This window comes from Bombus fervidus, chromosome 9 (genome assembly GCF_041682495.2).
Source record: "Bombus fervidus isolate BK054 chromosome 9, iyBomFerv1, whole genome shotgun sequence".
In the NCBI taxonomy this organism is placed as follows: domain Eukaryota; kingdom Metazoa; phylum Arthropoda; class Insecta; order Hymenoptera; family Apidae; genus Bombus; species Bombus fervidus.
Genome location: NC_091525.1, coordinates 7,665,044 through 7,680,225, shown reverse-complemented (window position 1 = coordinate 7,680,225; position 15,182 = coordinate 7,665,044). Strand labels below are relative to the sequence as shown.

The window sequence follows — 15,182 nt, the reverse complement described above, 5'->3', positions numbered from 1 at the left end:
GTACAGCTAGACGAAATGAATTGCAAATGGCACGGTCAATGGGACTTTCCCTGTTAATTTGCTTGCATTCTTCACGCGTTACCCCGGATGGATAAAATCAAGAGGCAAATCCAAGCGGTAAACGTTAAAGTTCCGTGCGACCACGCCTGTTTACAGATTCTCGCTACGTAGTTGCGAGTTCGGATTGTATTTGCACTCAGGAAAATGTTTACATTCGGTGCAACAAAAATCACTACCTGTTTCGTACAAGTGAAAAATATACTTCGGGTAATATTTACAGGTGTAATATTTACTTTACGATAAAGTCTCCTCAGCTATTGCCAATAGGACCGATCTTGACTCACCGTATCTTACGCTGTATTCGATATGATGAATCGAATCCAAAGGAAAATTCAATTCCTTTCTTCTATATTTTTCCAACGTATATATAACAAAATTCGTTCTTGTTATCTTCTATACACTTTGATATTTGCATTAATGTTATTTGTAATTCTTCTGTAATTGCTAACTGTAATTTTCTTCCTTATCTGATTCTAGAACAGATTATAGTTAGAGCAAAAGCGACGTCAGCTTTTACGTCTAATGGAGGAAAGCTGAGCTTCTCTTAATGAAAACACCTCCTATTTCAGTTGGAATTTGATTCTACCTTAAAAATCGAAAATGTAAAACAATGGGGAACCTGATATTCGTACTTATTATTAATCTATTAAGGATCAAACGATATACGTATATAGTTTATCATAACGTTATAAACGCTTCAACTCCTTTACTTTTCGTAAAATGGTAGAACCTAGGTGGAATAAATAATAACGAAAATACTACGAAGTATGTATATGTATATAACAATGGTACTATTTCTATAATAATAATAATAACAATAATAATAATAATACTTAATTATATATATAATGAGACTCCATTACGACCTAAATTGGTTAAATAAAATTGCAAATAAAACGTTACGTTAACACGACGTTAGCTCTTAACGGGTTACAAATGCAACGAGTAGGTAATAATCGTATGCATTTGAAACTTTACAGCTTAACTACAATTTCATCTGCACTGCCTTAATAACGCCGTTAACGTTTCATATCTCGGAAATGATATCCTACTAGGATCGCGATTTATCAGTGGCAAGATTCGAGCGAAGTTGTAAGAATGGTTGCTACTAGAACTGTGAACCGAGCAAGGAAAGCTCGATTAGCGTGTCAGCGACAACGCTAATGCAGCTGGAATTGAAAGTTGCTCGCCTGGCTGCTTGTTCTCGCGCTACCACGTTACTCTAGCATTTTCAATTCTGGCACTTATTCATTTTGCTTGAGCTCCTTGTGGAAAAACGCATTCGAGTTAGTTCAAACAGAATCAAAGGGGGAAAAAAAAAAGAAGAGAAGAACATTCTAATGGATCGGAAGCGACGTCAGCGTTTACGTCTAGTGGAGGAGAGCCGAGCTCCCTTAACGAAAGCGCCTTCTATTCCAGCTACAAGGCTAATCGATCACGCTTATCCTTTAAATCTATAAAGGCGATAAAAGATCGCGTTTATCGTGGAACGTCAGACCTGCACCTTCGCTATAATTTCACCGGTTAAACAGGTTTCTGGGTTGATAAATTGCGATCGTGCTACGGACGTAGTTTCTCCATCTCGAATCGAAAGAAGATGAAACTGATGGAAAGAGCCGGAAGATAATGGTTTCTAATTTGTCCCAGTCAAAACACATCTCTGTCTCCATACTCTTGTCGTCGTCCCCCTTTCTTTCACGTCAAGCCGATTCACATTCGTTCAGCGATTGGTAAAAATTGACTGATGCCTGATCGAGCTTCCATTTATCACGACTAAACGATAAATTCGAATCAGTCAGGCCAAACACCACGGACGACTCGAACGTTAATGGCTCCGTGGACAACAACAGGGTGCGATATCGTCGCGAACCATGCACTCTGTCCACACGTATCCAGGATAATGGGATATCTTTGACATTCGAACAAAGCCATCGCTGACCTCTGCCAAGCATCGGGAATATCCTTTGCAAAAGACAAGGCCGAATTCCCTAACACAGGACACTGTCGGGCCGACTGGCATACAATTGCGACGAAATAACGCATTCCTTTCGCGCGCCATCGCTTTGTTCTCCGAGACGACACCGCGTTGCCTCTAACCTCTCATCGCCCGGACGGGATATCGTTCGTAAACCTAGACGCGTCAGCAACTCGAAACCGAAGTTATCTTCCAGTATAGAACTGTTTTGATTGTAATGTCACGCCATGAGAATTACTCCGACGTCGTATGTTTCGAGAGAAATGTTTCGCGATTGTTGCAACGCTGATCGATAGATTCAAATTGCTTATGGAACGACGAGCAAATTTCCCTGGCATTTTAATGGCTATTTAATTAGTTAGCTCCGCCGACGATAGGAATTTCGCAGCGACGCGTGCATCGATCGATTTAAATTCTCCGCGAATTTGCTTGATACGTGCGGCGCGAATGGAATAAAAGAGGGTGAAGTTTCTCCCGCGACTGCTATGCGCTCTCCCTCAAAATATGCGCTTCTGAAACTTTTAAACATACGAAGGAAAATTTAGTTAAAATGCCGAAGTATTCACGGTCACTAATTACTTTTATTTTAACCCAATTGCTTGTCGTCCTATTTGTCTTTCTATAATAAATCTTCTTATTAAAGTGCATAAAGACAAGACCCTTGAAATCAAAATCATAGAACTATCGAATATCGTAAAACGATCTCATCGATAAATAAGATAAAGTACTGCTAAACATAGCATCGAAACACTCTTCAATTAACCTATATTTCAAACCTAACGATCTATTTCCTTGCAACGTCATCTTACTCTGAATACAGTTCTCTGAATAGGTACCCGAAACACATAAGACGTTAAATATTGCTATTTTATCGGGATTATTGAACAGTTAGCGAAGAGTTAAACGGACATAACTAAGAACAGACAAGAACAGTAACTGCGGAAGATCTGATCGATTCATAGTGCAGTACCGGAACAAGCCGCAAGGCATCTATTCAAGCACACACTCGGTCGATTTAATACCCTAATCTCGTAGACGCCAATGGTAGGCAAAGTTCCGCCAAGTACTCTCCAAGTAGTCCGATTGGGGGCATACACGTGTCAGAAATCATAAGCTCGATCGTATTTCCTTCAAACTCAAACTGTATCCAACAAATCTTCGTGTAAAATTAGTACGTCTACTCACGATGAACTCAAAGTGCCAGGTTTAGCTTCGTGGTCCGCGGTTTCGTCCGCAGATGAAATAAGTAAAATGATTATAGATATCAATAGTAACGAAACTAAAATTTTAACAAGTCTACAAAAAATTTGGTGGAAACGATATTTTGTACTCGCGTAGTAAAGATTAAAAATAGCTGTCATCGGTGGCTTCTGCTGCATCTAACTTCATCGCCATATGGACATTTCATGTACTATTGAAGTATTATGTTCGCAGTAACTCACGTTTCTTTGCTTAAAAAACTAGCTGAAGGTACTCCAAAGACTAAACCATATAAGTACATATCATTCTCTCAACACGTTAAGGTTAACTATACAAACTATGTGACATAAAACCTACGCTTTCGTGTAAAGAGCAGTTATTACAGTAAAAAATGAAGTACGTAGTAAAGACACGAAGAAATGGCATTTATACGATAAAGAAATTACACTCTGCTAATATGCGAGCAATACTTTTATTGGAGTATGCGTGTCAATTTATATTCTACACCACATACAAAAATTCCATTAAAAATAAAAAGTGTATTAAAACTTTTGAGTAAGAGTCTACGTGATTGACTAGTCTCTGTTCGTATTTTTTGGCGTATCGCATAATTACTTTTCCGGTCAGTTCGATTTCGTGGTCTTTTTTAAGATCTTTCTCGGCTATCAAAATGTTAACATTCGTTTACTCTTGTATCACCCTGTACGTGAAAATTCAAGGGTTTCGAAAATTAAGCGACTAATTTGACAAAGTGACATTTGGGAACGTTGAAAGTCAAGAATAAACGAGGTCGGTTCGTTTTCGGTGTAAACGGGCAGAGCTCGGCCGGTGTTCGATACGCGACGACGTTGCAAGGTTTATCGGCCCTGACACGTGTTACGACTACGGATTCGACGGCTACGATGACGTAGGAAGGGTGTGAACGAGACAAAATCCGAGGCTCCGGACCGGAGGCCACGCTACATCCCAGCGTCGATCGTTGGACGATCGAAACCCCTTTGATCAAGTAGCGGTAAACATTCTCCCAGGTCACGGATGAAAGCTCGGCCCTGTTTCCAGCCTCCGGTCTGGCCACGAAATCACAAACCTCTCTGTTCGCCACCTGCTCTCTCCCTCTTTCTCTCTCTCTCGCATGCCTTTTTATGACACTTTTCCCCTAACTAAATATAGAGCCGGGATACTGCACGTCGGCGAAAAATTGTTAAATCGTTCGTAGCAACGAAACGTTCTTGTGAACATCGCCGCAAAATGATCGACAATTACGCAGACCGCACTTCTGTATTTCGAGCCTGAAGGAAATAGGAATTGGCAAAATAAAAGTCGAAACATAAGATGATTTTTCCCTTCGCTAGTTGACACAAAGAGAGTTATTATTATTAATTAATCGTACGACGAATTACTTTCGCTTTCGTTTTACATATACAACGCGTTACGGAAATATTTTCAATATTGTTGCTGCTGACTTCAGTATTCTTGTTATAACAAGAATTTCATAATTTATATGTAGAATATCTATGTCAATTGGAAGCTTGGTTGCTCCGATATACATTCTCCTTGATAAGAATTGTGCAACATGTTCTGAAACTTGTATCTCAACAGTTATTTTTCTCGATGCAGTTTATATCAATTAATAGCTTAAACACTCTCATTGAGCCTCATTAAGTCTCTTGAGTCGTTAAAGTTGTACAATAATCGTAAAATCGTATAATCCCTGTATTTGCCATTAATTATCATCATAATATTCAATAAAGCATTGGTTAATTACCATACTTAACCTGCTTTCTGCACACACATATCCGTGCTTTCTCCACACACGATTTCGATATTAACTTCTCTAATGAGCAATCGCATATACTCGTACTACTCATACGATATATAATATCAATGCTGCAGAATTTTCTTTGATTCAACTAGCGAGAAAATCGTAAGATATACGTAAAAGCGAAGGGAAATGCTGGAGCATTTGCTTCGCGACGCAATTGCAATAAAAACCGACAGCTTTCCGATGATACCGGAGAAACGCAGCTTTATGTCTTCAGTCTCTTACATACTAACCAACCACGAGCTTTCTTACCAATCTTCCTTCGCCTGTTTCAGATCCTCTGAAAGATGCGACGACTCGTTAAAGCCGTCTAGTCGAAGCGACGAAACCTTCCACGTCGCAGTCGTTCGAATCCCAACAACTACAATCGTATTCCTGAAACGAATTAAGGAAACACAGATAATCAACGCAAAGAAACTCGCGAAGAAGACAGTTGAAGGAGGATAGACATCGTAAAAATCCGTGTATACATCAACGGATCTCTTGTTAGATTTAAAAAATGAGAGATAAGACGAAAATCGGGAGGAGGAAACGCGGCGTCGACGGATCGACGACCTGATAGGACCGGGTCTCTGATTGAAAGAGCGCGCGAAGCTGGCTGCGCGTGCCACGAAAAATGAACGAAAGCGCGGTCTACCTGCTCGGATTGGAAGAAGAGGCAAACGTATCGAGTAATCAATTGAATCGAAGTTTTTACAACGCGAGTTTTCCGCCCCAGAACCGTACCTACGAAGATCTTTGGAACCTTGCCACCGATAGGGCCGGTCTAGCGATACTCCTGTTCCTGTTCTCGGTCGCCACCGTGTTCGGTAACACGCTGGTTATTCTGGCGGTGGTGAGGGAGAGGTATCTCCACACGGCGACCAATTATTTCGTCACGTCATTGGCGTTTGCGGACTGTTTGGTCGGACTAGTGGTGATGCCGTTCAGCGCGATTTACGAGGTACTGGAGAACCGTTGGCTGTTCACCACGGACTGGTGCGACGTCTGGCGTTCGCTGGACGTCCTCTTCTCGACCGCGTCGATCTTAAATCTCTGCGTTATCAGCTGGGATCGTTACTGGGCGATCACCGACCCGTTCACCTATCCGAGCAAAATGAGCAGGAAACGTGCCGCCATCCTGATAGCCATCGTGTGGATCTGCTCGAGCGCGATCTCCTTTCCAGCCATCGCGTGGTGGAGGGCTGTTCGTACGGAGGAAGTGCCAGAGGACAAGTGTCCGTTCACCGAGCACCTGGGTTATCTGATCTTCTCGTCGACCATCAGTTTCTACTTACCCCTATTTGTGATGGTGTTCACCTATTACAAGATCTACCGGGCTGCCGTGTTCCAGACCAAGAGCCTCAAGCTCGGCACCAAACAAGTTATAATGGCCTCAGGTGAATTGGAGCTCACTCTGAGGATACATCGAGGAGGCGGGACAAATACCGACGCCAAGCACCTGTTTCGCACCGCTTCGAGCACGCCCGAAGATCTTCAGGATCTCGAAGAGCCTCTGACAACCATGCACAACAACTGTTTAACCAGAGTGCCCTCAGCAAGGATCAATAAGCAGCATCGGGGAAACAATTTCTCTTTGTCGCGCAAGCTGGCAAAGTTCGCCAAGGAGAAAAAGGCAGCCAAGACTTTGGGCATCGTAATGGGTGTCTTCATCATCTGTTGGCTGCCATTCTTCGTTGTGAATCTTTGGTCAGGCTTTTGCTCGCAGTGTATATGGCAAGAGAAAATCGTATTTGCCGCGGTCACATGGTTGGGTTGGATCAACAGTGGTATGAATCCGGTGATATACGCCTGCTGGAGCAGAGACTTTCGAAGGTAAGCTTCTTGTTGTCTAAGATTTGTTCTATCCACTGAAGATCTTGCATGAAATCTCATTTCTGTAGAAATATGAGGAATTCTCGATTCTGATTTTGGAAGCTCTGACTTCGAAATAGAGTAAGTTTACTTATCAGTAAAGTGGTATCCCACTGTTAATTGGTTGGCGGGACATCGGTAAACGCATCTCGATGCCACAACCAACATTAATGGGCTTGTAACTACGCCAGACAGTTACGGATCGCGACGGTAAATTAATGAGTAAAGAGAGACGAACCGCTAAGGCGCAAATAGGACGTAAATGCATTTCGTTTGGCCAACGCGCCAACAAGTCGTGTTCTTCAACTCGAGTTGACACGCAGATAGCATGTTTACTTGAAATCCGGTACTGAGAGGAAGAATGGTCGTGTCCTATCTCTTTTAAGTAAATTACGCGATGTGTACTATATTTCCAAAATTCGGGCTTTACGAACAGAAGTCTGCTTAAATATAGATTGCGAGGGAATCGGAAAACCTAAAAAAAATAAAAAATAAAATAAAGATGAAATATTTCTCAGAAAGTGACGGTTTAGTCGGAAAAATATCCTAGACGCACGCGAGGGAGTTGGAACCGTCCGGTGGCTAATAATTGTCGGAACGGAGGCCACTTGGGTCCTATTAAATTCATCTCGGTAAAATACAGCAACCTTAGAACGACATGAGTTGAACACGAGCCCGTATCGATAATCAATTTTACCGAAACAGCCGTAACATACAAATTTTCGTGCGAAGGTATAAATCCTTTTAAAAATTATTCCAAATATAATACAGTCGATTCAATTCGACCATTGGCGTTGACAAATCGATTCTCGATAACGCTGTTTCTGTACGATCGAACAGCAAATACTTTTCTATTTTTCTAACCGGGTGAAAATGGCACGTGGGCCAATCCCACCAACAGAGTTGTTAGCGAACGGGAAAATGTACATTTTGTTTGAATGCATCTAAACTGCACGGTGACAAATCACCGAGCGTAACTCCCGCTATATCAGTCGTTCCTGAGTTCGCAAATGAATACGCTGAATAATTGGCGACAAAGTTTCAGGAGAAAACGGAAGGTATGCAAATAACGCGATTTAATTACGCGTTGCCGCACGCGTTCGCGAGGTGGAGCAGGGGTTTAAAATGGAACGCGGAAACTCTGACAGGAATGAATCGCGTGAACACGAAAGAATCTACACCATTCTAACGGCTGCCGTTGTCCCTTTAATTAAATCCTACTTACAGGCGGCGTATCGTTAAAGCGGAATGTTCGCTTTTCATCCCCCTCACCCCCCGGGTAACTAAACATACACCAGAGTATCGTGAGATCGATCTATCCCCCGCAATTCGGTCCCATCAATCTCTTTCCGGTTTCGAGCGCGGAAACGAGACATCCTCCAACTGATTTTTCAAAAAGTCGTTCTGCTCGAAAATACGAACGAATAGCAAGGGTAGGTAACGCACTGGTATAATATAGTCGGTGAAAAATGATGACAACGTTCGGAGAATAAATAACGGTGATACCTGCGTGACGGGAAAAACGGAGAGTATAAGTGAAACAGAGGGGTGAAAAAGGTGAGATGAAAGCAACTGGAAACGGAGCTAGAAGAAAAGTAGCAAAGGGTGGCGCGGAAAGAACATTAACTCGATGGAGCGTACGGGCCTGTATTTGTCTCAATCTCGAGCTTCTTCTTGCTTCTTTTTGCTATTTTCGCGAAAAAACGCTATTCTCGTGCGTATGGCGTGATTTTCTTCTCTATCCGAGTTGTCGAATAATTTTCTAGCTAATTTTCAACTTTGCACGTGTAAAAGTTAAGGGAATTACTTTCGATGCTTGTAGAGTGATGATCGAGGTAAAGACCGCTGTATATGTAACACTAAAATGCATGAGCGACATATACAAGTCTCTCACAAATCAAACTAACGAACTCCACTCTTTTATTAATTTATTAATTTCATTAATTTATTAATCATATAAATAGATGATTAACATCCGATTTCTTAAAAACAAATGATTTACTTCCAGAAGTTCGTTTATCATAAGAAGTTGACGAAATAAATAAATATAAATTTCTATATTTTTCAGTTTATGAAGCTAATCAATGAAATTCCTGAATATCTAAAATTAACTCTATATATGAACTATATCCCAAGACGAGTAATATCACCACATATTTCATTTAATGAAATTATTGTACGTACAATACAACAAGATACATTTTACAATTCAAAAACTTTTTCAACCATTTTTTGAATAGCAATGAATATACGTAAGCAACATTTGATTAGAGATCCTCGAAACCCAGTTCGCCGCTAAATAGTTCGAGTTAACAATTCTCTGCTTCGAACATTCTGAGAAACCTTCTTTATACCGTCTCGGCAACGGCATAAATGATTTACCAATCAAGCTACGGTCGCATTCTATTTACATGCTATCCATAAATTGACGACGAGATTTATTGTTGGTGACGCGACAGTAATAAAATATAAACAATGAAAAATCAGTAGAATTTGTCGAAAATATTAACGGAGTTTTTATGTGTCATGAATTAAAATCATAGCACATCTATTTTTCGCGATATCTGAGCATTAGAAACCGATATTTCTTAATCAAGTTAAGTTCCTTTCGCATTAGAACCTCAAAAGACGTTATCTTTGCATATTTTATCATATTCATGAATAAATTACACGTGCTAAGACGTAGATGGAAGAAAGAACAGGTTGATAGAATCAAAATAACGAATGAAAGCGGATCGCCTCTTTGTTCGGGAAATTGAAATATTCGCCTGTAGCTAAAAGTTTAATTATCTACACGTATAGTTGCGGATATACATATGGATAAAAGAAACTTTAACATCGATGCGCTATAAATTTTAGTAACATTTGTACTAAAAACTTTTTACAATATTGGTAGCGTAAATATTGATCGTCCCTATTTTACCTTATATGTATATTACATTTATTCGTTACTCTTGTTAAGTATAACTCTGTTTCATAAAATTACGGTATCTCTTTATACTTCTTATTTTATAAACTTTCTTTTGTTCGCCATTAAATAATATACAGAATTTAGCCTTTTAATATTCAAGTGGTCAGCAAATAACATTGATACACTACTGAACGTCATTGTTTCGCTCTTCTGTTGAATGGATAGGTAGTTATGAATGTGCCAATATTTGTCTGATGATGTTCATACGTTGTATTGGCGGGTGGGCAACAACCTCAATGCATATTTGGCCGATTTATTGTAAAATACGAAGCGATAACGATACTTTGTCGGCCATTAGCCGACGGTGCAATCGACGATTTAGAAGGCTGGTGCAGAACTTCTGGTATCCACTGACAAATCAATCACGATTTACCGTGGTTCGTGCTCCTGGTGGCGCGTAATAACGAAAATATAGCACTGTGTTTACCGGTCTAACTTACGAGGTCCGCCATTATATCTAAATGGGGTCACACTGTTATCGCCGCGGTCTGCTTGTTCTCTACGTTCTTGCGAGTGTATTCCAGGTGCATAACGCGTATTCACTGTTAGCCGGTTCATCGACATGCGAACGAGTCCGTCCACTGTCATCCTGACATTTCCCTTACGGAGACATAATTTTCGTTTCACTGAACAAACTTCCGGAATCAACCCCTTTCTTGTATGACTCGAACTGCTTGCTATTCCGTACAAACCATCGTGAATATCTATTCAGAATGAAGGTAGTAAAAAAGATTTATATCAGAGGAGAACCGCCAAGACGGAAGTGGCGAATAGGAAGAGACGCAAAGTCACGATCCAAGTGTCATCCGGTATAAAACAAAGAATTTATCTTCGATGAGATGCACGAGTAAGTTTCCGAGGGACAGAAGCGAATATACAGGGTGAATTTCTTCAGGTTTGTGAATTTCTTAATATTCGTCAGCTTTACCGATGCAGGAGTTGTGCCAGGATAAAGTTAACCGATCCGGAGTGACGGGCAGTATTATTCCCGTTTTTTTTCAGGCCATTTCCATGAGTTTTCAATCTCATCAACATTCTTTTAAGTAAAATTGCGTATCTTTTTATACACCACTCGATACATGTTTTTATCCTGCATAAAAATGTATTAAGGAACGCTAAGAGACAAGCGATACAAGACAGTGTTTCTTGTGTTTATGCCTCATGAATAAAAACTAACTTTGACATAACTCATGACACAATTTTTTATGTCGCCAAAAGTATAGATAACCATAAGATATTCGCGAATCCAAGGAAAGTGAAACGCTTTATGTGACAGAACAAAATTACTTGCACATCGGGACAAAACTGTACGAAATAACAGCACGACAAAAGATTTCTTAGCATCTTTTTACTTAGAAATATATAATTAAAACTCTAAAGTAATGAAATCCTAAAAAAGGATAAATATCTGGCTTGCAACGAGAAAACAAGTTACGATAATTGCTTGTCTGTGTGTACGTTACCAAATTATTGATATATTTGATAAAAGCTATCATTCTGCTCATTTCATAATTTCCTTCCATATTTGGAACGTAAAATACCAGAACATAATTAATGGCATTACTCTTTTATATATTTTTTCCCTCATTTTCTATTATCTCTGGCTTTCATTCTAGTAATTTTTAAATGCGGAATTTCATGAAAGTACCTCTGTTTTGTAGTGAAGAAGTCTTTTTAGAATACTTTTAATGTTGTTCACGTAGACCATTTTTATTTAAATAATTCCGTAGCCCCTTCTAAACAAGTGGTAGTAATTAGTTGTGAAAACATGGAAAAAATTATCATAAGTTCTGGATTTTTCCTAATTGTAAATCATAATTCTTCAAATTTCTTTTATTCTGTTGCCTCGGTATTATGTTGTATGTATAATTATGTATTTCTAAATGAAATTATTTCAAAAATGTTTTTTTCTTTTTTTTACATTTTCCATTGTATTTTGAGACTCGGTATAAATGTGGAAAATTTTTTTTTAACTGGTATTATTCAAAATAAAAACGTCGTAGAAAATTGAAATAAAACTCTTCATGATACAATTACTTAAATTTACTTAAAATAAAACCTTCGAATTCCTCTATTATACGTATATTCATAATGCTCCAAAATGAAACAGATGTATTCTTCAAATCGTAAATAATAGAAGAAAAATAACCATAAACCACTTCATGATACAATTAGTAAAATTTACGAGGGAATATTTCCCTACTTGTACGCTGGCCGTAGATCGTGTACCCAGATGTTATAGCCACCAGAAGCAGCAGTGTAAAGTCTTAGGGGTGATTTATGCGAAATATCAATTCCATGGCGGTGGAACGAGATGACGTAGCCGGTGGTATCAGACGACATCACGAAGCTCGTTTAATTGCTCGTCAAGCATATCACAATTCTTTTCGTTACATCGAGAGACACTAACTGAGGAAACAAAAACTTGATAGCGTCTATCATGAAAACGCGAGATATCCTTACGAGGGAAGATAAACGGAAAAAAGGAAATGCGTGAGAAGTTCTATGCAAATATTGGTCGTCAGTGAAATTAACCTGGCGCCAAATTCCAAAAGTTCGAATGTAATAAGAGTTGATTCGTTTAAGAATTCCTTTTCATCCTTTGCCAAGTTTATTTGCGATCTATCTGCTACTTACGGGAAATTAGAAGCAAATGTGATGCTGTACAGACTTTTGTCAATGTTTCTCTATACTTTTTAACTTCAAATACACAATGCCACCTATAGATATTAATACACCTACCAGTTACATTCATCGGAGAACTGCAACAAATTATACGTTATTTAATATTTTACATTACAAGACACATTGCAAATAAAATAACTCATTTATAATAAAATAAATACAAGATAAAAGCAGTAAATTAAATATATTAAATATCAATTAATTAATTAATACTTGTGATCGACAACATATGTTCAACCTTTAAATGTTTTTAGTTGTTTTCAATATCGATGGAGCAGATCTAGCACATGGTGCCTCTCGTACCTTTAAATTCGTAGGCTATTGTGCAAAAAAACACCAGGGAATAAAAAGGAGAGAAAGCGTTGAACAGGTTTGTTAGCGTAAATTGATGACTTGTTTAAAAACGAATTACACCGGGTCGATACACGTTTGACTGTTATTGTTGATTAATGAGTACAGCTGACAGACAATTAAGAGCACTCGAAGCGCCGCGCCGCTTCGAGATGAATTAGCGCTCTTCTCTAGTAAAACGAACGACAAAAGATAAAACGATGTTAAAAATATAGTGATATTAACCATTCGAAAATTATGTTTCTCTCTCAATGAGAAATTTAACGTGACGTAAAGCGTCGCTCGTAACGCCTGGGTCCCGGCAAGCCCGTAAAGATGTATTTAATTCGAAATGAAATTTCGTGGGTCACCGCGGGATTAATACAATTTACTGAGAGAATTTTAGGAACAACCTGGTCTTGGTCTCGCGCGAATCTCGTGGTTCTAAAATTACTCAAATGCAATAAACGACAATCAAGCGTCGGATAGACAATCGCAGAAATAACAAGTTTGCACCGTGAAAAGGCAGCAAGACTAACTGCAAACGAAGCAACGAGACGTTTCCCCGGGTGCTCCTTTGTACGGCACCAGCACTCGTGTCCTTGTAAGCTTGAAAAAAAGCTCTCCTATTAAAATCGCCCAAAGAACCGCACACGCTTCAACTTGAAGAATAGACATGCTTAAGGATCTCTTTCCTCCCTTTTACGCTCTCGAGCGCGTGTTGCGGGGAAACAAAAGCTTTACAAGATACCAGGAAGGAAACACACAATGGGATCGTTTAGGAAACACGGAAATCTACCGTGGATTAGAAATTGCAAAAGAGTCGATCATAGTTTAGAAACCGACCATCCGTTTAACACGTTTCGGTAATCCTCGATAGCGAAGCAATACTGTCGAGGCAGAAACTATCGGGCCAACACTACTTATCTAGGATGAGACGGCGAACGATGCAACCATCCCTTAAATTACGTCCGTAAACACGTGCGTCTACGTGAGAATTTCCATCCATGCAATTGATATTGCCTGGCCTCGGATCAGGTGATACGAACTTTCAATGCGGCGAGTATCGATTTCACGGAGTTTATGCCTCGTTCTTTCCCCGCAATCTTCCACGGGCACATCGTTCCGCTTACTTTCCTCCTCTTCCGCAACAGAGGCCGGAATTCTTTGCTCGTACCCCGGCGGAATAACGCCTCTAATTGTAGGCAAGCGTAATAAATTCAGTCACGCGAACAAGTCCGCATTAAGTCAAGGTTTCGACATCCAGCGGCCGTCGAGCCGAGGATAGCTAATTTTCCTCGTCACTGCATCTTTTACGGAATCCACGGTGATATGTGAGTACTTTACAAGGGTGAAAAATATCGATGAACAATGTGTGCGTGTTATTCAAGGATGAACAAGCCGATTCAACGAAACACGGCTCATAACTTGGCAGGGACAAACGGTTGAAACAGCAGGATCCTTCGCGAGCAAAAACACCTGCATTTCCATCTATTTTGCATGTCTGCGCATATTATACATCGTGCCTGGACCGTGTAAATCACTGTTCTAGGAAAAATACGACGGAACCTGAACATCGCGCCAAAGAAAAGCCGAAATAGAAAATTAAATTACTTTTCTCGCACCATGGTTTAAGGATACAGCTGTCGTGCGGAGTAACGCCGTCTCTCTCTTTTTTTTTCTCTTTCTCTCGAGGAACAGAATCATTTTTCCACGGCGAATTACTTTTACGATTTCATCTACTCTCTCTGTTTTCACGAAGAACGTGAGACTCAAAACGTCCACGGTAACTATATATTTTTTCTCCTTTAACGACAAACGACGACGACGGCGACGACGATTTTTCTCGGGTAGCACGTTTTCACGTGGACGTTTCAAAGGGCTGAGAACAAAAGTTCAAATAACTGTACCAGTGCGTTGTTCGCGTAAAACGCAATGAACGCGAAAACTTTCACTACGGATCGTCGGTTTCCTTGCTTCCGTCCATTGCTTTCAAACGAATGGATATCCTAGTGACTGATTCCAATTTCGCAAAAAGGAAAATACCTTGGAAGCAGCCATGTCTTTACGAGTTAGATACGAATCGGAAAGTTGTTCAAAGGAGGGTGACAGCAGCCGTATAAATTTTTTTAGCTCGCCTGAAACTTTCCACTGTTCCCCACGAATACTGACTCTCGTTAAATTTCATATAGCAAAAACGGTCGGAATAACTAGTTATCGCAGACTCCAATACCATTTGATATTCTACGAAACGGTACTCGCAAAGCGCAGTTCGCATTAATCGC

At 39.9% G+C, this 15,182-nt stretch overlaps 1 protein-coding gene across 3 annotated transcripts in view; it reads left to right on the top strand.

Annotated features, from left to right (window-relative positions):
- Positions 1-15,182, top strand: part of Dop1r2 (dopamine receptor 2) — an 80,023-nt gene that overhangs the window by 24,803 nt on the left and 40,038 nt on the right. For all 3 annotated transcript variants that reach the window (XR_011800567.1, XM_072009659.1, XM_072009660.1), the window contains one exon: positions 5,333-6,872. Coding sequence is in view for 2 of the 3 variants with exons in the window: in XM_072009659.1 (XP_071865760.1) it covers positions 5,674-6,872 (1,199 nt within the window). In the remaining variant the exon portion in view is untranslated. The remainder of the gene's footprint in view (positions 1-5,332; positions 6,873-15,182) is intronic.